General features: G+C 39.7%; 1 protein-coding gene across 1 annotated transcript in view; it reads right to left on the bottom strand.

Moving 5' to 3' along the window:
- Positions 1-3507: 3507 nt before the first annotated feature.
- USP46 (ubiquitin specific peptidase 46) overlaps positions 3508-8704 on the bottom strand; it is a 32705-nt gene continuing 27508 nt past the window's right edge. The window contains exon 9 of the mRNA XM_083755920.1: positions 3508-8113. Within this exon, the coding sequence (XP_083612046.1) occupies positions 8012-8113 (102 nt within the window). The 3' untranslated portion in view covers positions 3508-8011. The remainder of the gene's footprint in view (positions 8114-8704) is intronic.

The following is an 8704-nucleotide window of genomic DNA, read 5'->3' as shown; positions in this document are numbered from 1 at the left end:
AATCATTTCAGGTGAACAGATTATAAGGCCATTTTCCACTTTTCTCTTTTCCTGATATTGCTAGAACATCTTGCAGAAGGCCTTTTTAACCAATTTGGTTGACATGATGAGAAGGCTGCCAGTTTCCATTTTGTTCAAATTTAGTTTCTTACTGATGGATATCTTTTCTGGCAAGGTCAGACAATGTGCATTTAAAATAGGCTGCTATGGAATTTTGAGAACATTGCTACTGAAACACTTGAAAGTGCTGTGTATAAAAATTGATTCAGATATTCAAATGGCAAAATATTCCTGTTTTTTCCATAGATGTGAAACAAAAGAACACGAGGACAGGAATGGTCAAGAATGTCATCGGCCTTAATTTTCCACGCACTTATTTGAACGTATGAATAGAAGACTCTTACGCTCTGCTCCAACTATCTCTTTTGTGGATTCCAGTGCATACAACACACAAAAAACAGTTCCCTCGCCTGCTAGGGCTTCCATGTTCACTTCAATGGAGGGGGAAATGCAGAATGCAGAAAAGCACATGCGCACATTTCACATGTGCAGGAGTTCCACATGCTACATTTCACAGACTGTATGGGACTCTAGATTGCAATACAAGTGCTCATTTTATTTGCAAATGTCAACATTAAAAGCATTGGACATAAGCTTATTCTTCTGGCCACCCCTGGATTTTCATAATAGGTTGGTGTACAAAGTCTTGGTCAGAGTTCTTCAATGCTATTCAACAGCAGAGGCAACAAATGCTACTTGCTTTCAAATTCCATCCACTATTGCTTCCAAGCTTGGGAGCAAACAAGGTGGTCGTGGTAGCTCCTTAATGAATTTCAGAAATGGGTAGGTTACTCCTTAGCCTGTTTAATTTGTGTGGGAGTCTATGCCCCTTTCTTATAGGTCACAGCTCTGAGTAGAGAGACATCTTCAGGCTCTATGGAAACATATTTTCATTTACCCTCTGTGAAGAGCTTGGAAAGTTCATTTAAAATAGGACCTCCATCTCATTCAAGCTCCACATGTCCACAAAGGAACTAATTCCAGATCATGTCCATCATAGGAGCCAACTTCTAGAGTCTAAGGTCCATATGGCCCCCCTCTAAAATATTTGAGGAGGTCGGGGGGGTGGGCAAAAATTGATGGGCATTGCCATTCAAATGTGTGTTACGTCTTGTGATTGATTATATGGGGAAGGGCTTACCTGCCTCCCCCCATATTTTGTTGAAGTTGTCACCTCAATGTCCACCCCAAACTAGTTCAGTTTATGTTCAATTCACAGTTCACTTCAAGTTCACCTGAATGATTCTTGGCGAAGTGTTTTCAGCATTCAGAATGTTACAAGCTGTAGTGCTGAAGCATAAACTGTAGCTAAGATGACTAAGAAAACGTCAACACACACAGAGAGAAGTATGTGGCTTGTTTAATGTACTTTCCCCAACAATTATTTTCTTTAAGCTTAAAGGATCTAAAGAGCAAAAAACAGACGTAAGAGAATGCACTTGAAGTTGAACTAGAAATCGTAAGCAAGTGCTGCCGCCAAATTAATGTAATTCACATTCACCCAGCAATTACTTTCAGGTATAGTTCAGAGATTTTTTTAACTTCATTAAACTGAACTAGGTGATTCCGAATACTGCACCTGCAACACAGAATGTGGCAGAGTGTAACCAGCAGGTAAAGGTAAAGGGACCCCTGACCATTAGATCCAGTCGTGGCCGACTGCGGTTGCGGCGCTCATCTCGCTTTATTAGCCGAGGGAGCCGGCGTACAGCTTCCAGGTCATGTTGCCAGCATGACTAAGCTGCTTCTGGAGAACCAGAGCAGTGCACAGAAACGCTGTTTACCTTCCCGGAGGAGTGGTTCCTATTTATCTACTTGCACTTTGATGTGCTTTCAAACTGCTAGGCTGGCAGGAGCAGGGACCGAGCAATGGGAGCTCACACCGCCACGGGGATTCAAACCGCCAGCTTTCTAATCAGCAAGTCCTTGGCTCTGTGGTTTAACCCACAGCGCCACCATACTCATTATCAAAATCCTGAAGTACAGCACAGTTGCTAGCCCCAAAGAACAATAGAGAAACAAAACACACACAAAAAGGATGTGAGGGTCAACTTCAAATTATGGATAAATATCCTGTCAGGATTGATGGAAGTCAAAAATTTGAATAAGATGTAAAAGTATGTTTAATTACTGTTGAAAATGATATGTTTAAAAAAGAACTAATAAAGATTATATTTTTTAAAAAAATATTATGGATGAATATGCAGAGCAGAAAATAAATGTACATATTGGCTACCTAAAGTGGGGGGTGGGGGGAACTGCCCTCCTGAAGATAAACAAGACACTTGTCTGACAGACATCCACAGACCCCTTGCTAGCCAGGTTTTTAGTAAAACATTCCTTTGCACATGTGTAAATTGCTCTCCTTTGGGATGAGAGACACTCACAGCTCCAGTAGTCAACCATTGTTATGGACAGATGAAGCAGATTGAATGTTGTTTCCCAGCAGGGCGTGAAGATGTGTTTTGCACAGATTGTGAAGGAGTGGGGGAAATGGCACTGACTTCTCAGCAAATGTGCATTTACTCAACCTTTATCCCACTGAAGACAGTGGGACTTATTTCTGAATTTTCGCACTTAAGACTTAGGGTGCTTAGGATTGCTGTGCATTCAGCTGATTTCAACTGGTGAGAGTCTAGTACGTATTTAACATCTTTAGGGCTTGGAGTAATTTGCCTTAATCCTGCTAGCATGGGTGTGACCAGATTTACTTCGGAGGGGACTCCAGAACCAAGCAATCTGTGATGCAATCGGTCAGTTAGTTAAGCTTTTTATTTATTTGATTGATTGGGGGGCTGCCCCCTGCCCCAGGCTATGTGCATATATTCACACAGAAACTGACTTCTGTGATAAGCCTGGCTGCAGGAGGAACAAACGCTGCATGAATGATTTGCAGCCTGATCCACTGGTCAGGGCTGTATATGCGTAGCCTTGGCTAGAGTTGTTGAATAGCATCTTTCAGCTGTTTAGGAGGCGGAGAGAGAGGGGCGGGGGAGGGAGAGAAAGAGTAGGGGGCTGGCTGTGCATTCATAAACACACATACAGGCTTACATGGGACAGAGCCTTATACTAAGCAGACCATTGGTTCATCTATCTCACTACCGACTGCACTGACAGTTTTGACTGTGTTATGCCTGATTATGTAAGAAAACTAGAAAAGGGTAAGCTAGCATAGTAATTTTACCATTTAAAAAACCCCAGTATAATTATCTGTATTTATTATCCAACTCAAATCATGAGATACAGCAAGGAAAAAACATGTTGAACTGTATATTATAATATTTAAATATTATTTCCATCTTCTGGCTTTATTACCTGCCACAAAAAGAATATTGTTGTTAATGTAAAACACAGATATACCCTAACCCCTAAGTTGTTTTTTTAAAAAAATATTCACCAGTAATGCAAAAATTCTGTCCATACAAACATCAGCTCCAAACATTCCAGTTATACATTAATACTAGCTTCTTTTTATTTATTTTAAAAAGAGGTTTAACATATATCCTTAAAATGTTTGGCAGCAACCTTTGCAATGTACAAAACATCTGTATTACACTGATTAACACTGAACTAGAAAGTGCATTTATTCACCACAACCAGAGCAGCCTAGCTTGTCAGAAAAGTGATGGTCACACCTCGAGAGAAATGCTGTGCAATATAGCAAAGCAAGTAAAGGATTTCAGTCACAAAAGGATCATATCCTAACCCCATGGGAGTCAATAGGACAGTTGTCTTTTGATGTAAATGGGCTTTAATGGAAAGAGCCCCATTGATTCCAGCTATTGATGAGACAAGCTAGCATTGTTCCAGTCCCAACATAAGGAATATTTTCTATATTATGTATTCTGAGGCAAGATCTACATGCTGTGGGCTGCTGTACACATGCCTGTTAATCACTTGATCAAATGATGCCTCACAGATGTGAATGTATTAACACAGATCAAAAGCCAGCCACAACTTTCACATCATTGCCTAAAGTGCAATGCTTCTCAGATGATGTCCAGCAAGGTGAATGAAGTATGATAAGCCTTGGGCTCACACACTCCTCCTGTTTTGCTTCTTTTGTGGCCATAATATTAGTTTTAAACAAACCACAGTCCCCCATTATGTAGAAGCTTGGGGAACTCTGGTTTGTTTAAACTCCAATAAGTTCCAAAAACAAAATGAAAGCTGGGAGGAAACTGTGGTTTCTAATCCTGGTTTATTTCCTAACTGTAGTTTAAACAAACCATAGTTTCTGCATAATGGGAATCTGTGTTTTGTTTTAAAACAGGAGTAGACGCGTCCACAATCTCCTCCTCAGAACAACAAAAGATGAGGGTTTCCCATTACATCTGAAACAGGTCTGAGCCGGTCGACATATGAAGCTGTCAGAAATAAACCACTGAGGAATCAAGTGATGCATGTGTGTGTGTGCAGTGACAAAGATGACAGGCACAATTTGAGGTCTTCTTGATATAAACCCAACACTTCCATCCTTTGCTTCAGCGAGTAGCCTAGTCAGGAACCTGCAGACGAACATATTTGTTCACAGTAACTCAACAGCATCAGTTATTCCATTTAAATAGCCCTCAACCATTCTGCATATAGGGACCTTCGATGTATTTATATTGTGTTCTTGCACTGAACACAAAAGGTGTACATTTTGCCTTCCTGAAATACTGAGCTCTAGATAATTAATATCACTGGTATTATTGGGTCAATGGTTTTTCGATGTTTAGCAGAACATAAATAGGTACATAGACATTGAATCATGGGGGAATGAAAAGGAACAGAGTTAATCACTCAAATTAATATATATATTTAAGGATACAACAAATCCATGAGGCCTAGCTGAATCGAGGGACATTAGCTATAATTAACTCTTTTTCAGAATATATTACTGAGTATCAGATATTGGGGACAAGCAAGCAAGAGCTATTGCCTTTGTAGCTAGCCAGGGACATTTGGTTGGCTACTGTTTGAAACTGATTGGCCTTTGGTCTGATCAGGAATGATTCTTCTTATTCAGGACTATGTATATTTTTATACATTTGACGGCACTGTGCAAGGGTGGGATTTGGCATCTTGTTGAGAAGTCCAAATTCTTCAAATTGTTTTTAAATATATATATTTCTAATCTTTGTAACCACTGACATGTTTGGAAAAGATGTGGGGAATGCCTGCTATAAAATTTAATTTGTCAAAATTGGGTCTGAGCAGGACTTCAACTGGTCAGGAATACACACAGGCTTTATTAATCTATGTATAGGTGTCTGTTTATACACAGAGTATCCACAGCCCTGTTGAATAAATGGAATATTCATGCAAGCAAGACTCTCTCTCTACTCTGTTAGATCACCGCAAAGATAAAACAATTTATGGCACTTTAAAGAATATCCAATTATGCTCATGTAAGGTGCTACAAAGTAGTTCTAAATGCACTGTTTCCTGTCCCAAATGCACAGTAAACGGTGTTCTCACCAATACTGTAAGATCACCACAAAGTAACAAAGGTACACAACACATGCGCACAAGAAAGATTTTCATTCCCAGATGGAAAACCAAGATGCAAGTTCCAACAGTGTTGAATTATGGCAAAATAAGCAGCACAGCAGTAAAACTGTAATTAGATCTCTATTCAGAAAGTACTAAAAGGGGCTCTTTCCTAATAAATACATGCATATTTTTTAAAAATAGAAAAAATGATGTATATCTCTTCTGGAATTTTCTCACTTGAAGTCATACTCAGATCTGCACAAATCCAGGGTATATGTCAGCATGAAGTAGCTTTTGCACAATTCATTTATTGTATTCCTATTCGTTTCTTGTATTGCAAATGTGAATATCTTACAGGGTATTTATTTGCCTTTTATTTTGATCGAAGACCATGCACTGCACCTTACAAGTGTCAAGACAATCCAACTCTGCAATTTTAGATCCAATAATTCAGCAAAGTAGAAATTATTCCCATTCCTCTTCTGATATTTGCATTTAAACATGACTTATGCAATAATATTTTTAAACAGCTATTGAATAGCTAGAGTGCATTTATCATAACTAACAGGGAACACCTCAAAACATTCATATAGTCTTAAAACACAAATTCATGCTAGTAAATGCTCATGGCTGTTGATGCTCTTAATTCCTGCAGGGCCAAATGCTCTTCATTATTACACAACAAGCAAAATGCCTGCGAATATGATGAGCAAAAGAGCCAGAGATATTTGTATATTGCAGGTTCTACTGGTGGCATGCAGAGACACGTATTTCCTCAAATGGGAGTCTCACTCAGCACAACTTTTGCAACCCAGTGTTTGGGCCAGAGAGCATGTTTGGCTGCCACTGCATATCCTCGAGATGGGAGCAAAATCTGCCCTTCACCCCCGGGAAACTTTCTATTGGATCAGCAGCTCTGTATTTTACCCAACAGCTTTGCCAATTTGGGCCAGTTTTCTTCGTACTTAATGGGAGTAGCTGAAATTGGACCAGGTCCTATTTACTTTAGGTTTCCGGCGTTTGTCACACTAGAGCATGACAAACAGATGGAACCTAAAAACTGACTTTTATTACATATGGCTACAAATGTAGTACATCTTTGTGCAATGCCACATAATTTGGCTCTCAGTGCAATCGGTCCCATCTGTCCAAGTCCAGAGCTCTGCATAATATGATGGATATTCACTTAAATCCAGGGATTCCGATCTGCGTGTAGGATCTCTTATGTGCCCATGATGGATCCCCAAACACCAGGAAGAATGAGAAACTCCTCTTTGCACAGAGCTCTGCACCAAAATCCTATGGAGCTTTGGATCATGGTCACTATTGCTTAATTGGATTGTACAACCAATACTTGCTTGCATGCATGATACTCATATAGACATGTGCAAACTCAGGTAAGCAAGGACATTTTGTGGTATTTCTTTGGGATAAAAGGATACTATCACTCATCACACAGTGAAAGTAACATGGAAGAACAACTTCCCCCCCTTTTCATTTCAGTGCAAAATCTCCTAAAGCCTTTTACAGTGTGGGAATCCAAAGGAGCAGTTTGGCTGATCTGTGCTGTCACATGATAAACAGGAAGACTGGTGGAATTTGGTTCAAACAGGACTGAGCGACGTTGTGTTTTGTGGCTGCCAATTTGATATTGTTTCATGACCCAAAGCTTGAGGGGGATCGGAAGATAATAATTTTCTAATTGAAGAGTACCATGTGACACAATCCACAATCCAATCAGATTGAGGATCCATGAATATGAGTTACATTTCAGTAGGTATCTAAAGCAGCAATTTCCCAAACATTCCAACTTAAGGGAACACTTTTCACATTGATTGCTCTGCCTAGCAATCCTTGTGCATTTGCCAGAGTTCTTGTAAAAGAGTAGGGTATTCTAGGCTGCACATTTCATTTGGAGTGTTGGCTAGGTTTCCTGGGGCTCACTACTGTCCTGTGTGAACACTGAGAGTGCCTCCTAGGACACAGCCCAGTTCTCCCCACAGCTGCCCTTTACAGGTGAAGATTGGTAGCTGCAGACAAGCTGCCATTAAGGGATGGATGTCTACCATTACTATTGCATCTTCTCATTGAGGAACCCGATAGGCATCTCAGGAATCCCAAGGTTCCTCAAAACATGGTCTGAAAACCACTAGCCTAAAGGAATGGTTCTTTAGAAACAGAGAACAAATGGTCCTTGGAGGTGGTGCAAACATCTATGCCACATTATACCTCAGTTCAGCAGGATTCAGCAAATGAACACGAGCTGTATAAATTTGTTCTTGCAGTAGTTAATGAGATTCAGACTAAAGAAAAAAAGATCTTCCAGTCAAAGATGGAGAGTCTTAGTTCACAATTTCGGCATGAGCTTATCACTGTCATACTGTATTGGATGAGTCTACAGTACATGGAAGTCAGTTAACAGTGTTGGTCAGTTTCTCCTCTCGGGGTGGAAAAAGTCAAGTGTCTTCCCAAGTCACTCTCTTGACTGATAAAATAAAATATATCCAGATTCTGAATTTTTAGATATATCAGAGGTCAGACCATAAAATTCTTCAATAGCCTGTGCATCGATTTTCTGCAAAGGTAAAACAATCAAAATGTTAACGGAGAAAAATTAAGGAAATGGATGTAACAATATCAAAACAAATAGGATTTGCCCAAGGGAAAATTCTGTTAGAAATTTAGACAAGGTGGCAAAATAGTTGTCCAGCTCCTTCCAAACTCTCAATTTATGTAACAGTTAGAGATAAACTTACCTTTTAAATGCACAGAGGCTGGCAAGTTACTGCAATAGCTGCAGACAGCTGATATCTTTCTCCTGTTTGTGGTTGGAGTGACTTGCAATACAAACTTTGCATATTTATTTTGCATTGTCCAATTGAGAAAGAACATCAATTAACTTTATTCCATCCAAGTCCCCTCTATCTTCATATATAGACCTTTTGTTCAACTTATTACTGACTACAATTTCTTTGGTGAGCAAGAGCCTCTAATCCTTTTACCAAGACAATGAGCAGGTAGGCTATGTGATACAACTGGGTATGCAAATATAAACCAACCAAGTACAGATAGCTAAAGGCCTAGGTAATCCTAGCTGCCTTCAGGTTACAGCTACTTGGTTCAAATATATTTTGCATTCTGTTGCAGCAGGGCCCTTCTGTATTAA

Source organism: Podarcis gaigeae (assembly GCF_964106915.1).
Source record: "Podarcis gaigeae genome assembly, chromosome: 9".
NCBI classification, from domain to species: Eukaryota; Metazoa; Chordata; class Lepidosauria; order Squamata; family Lacertidae; genus Podarcis; species Podarcis gaigeae.
The sequence above is the reverse complement of the archived record's forward strand: the minus strand, read 5'-3'. Positions and strand labels throughout refer to the sequence as shown.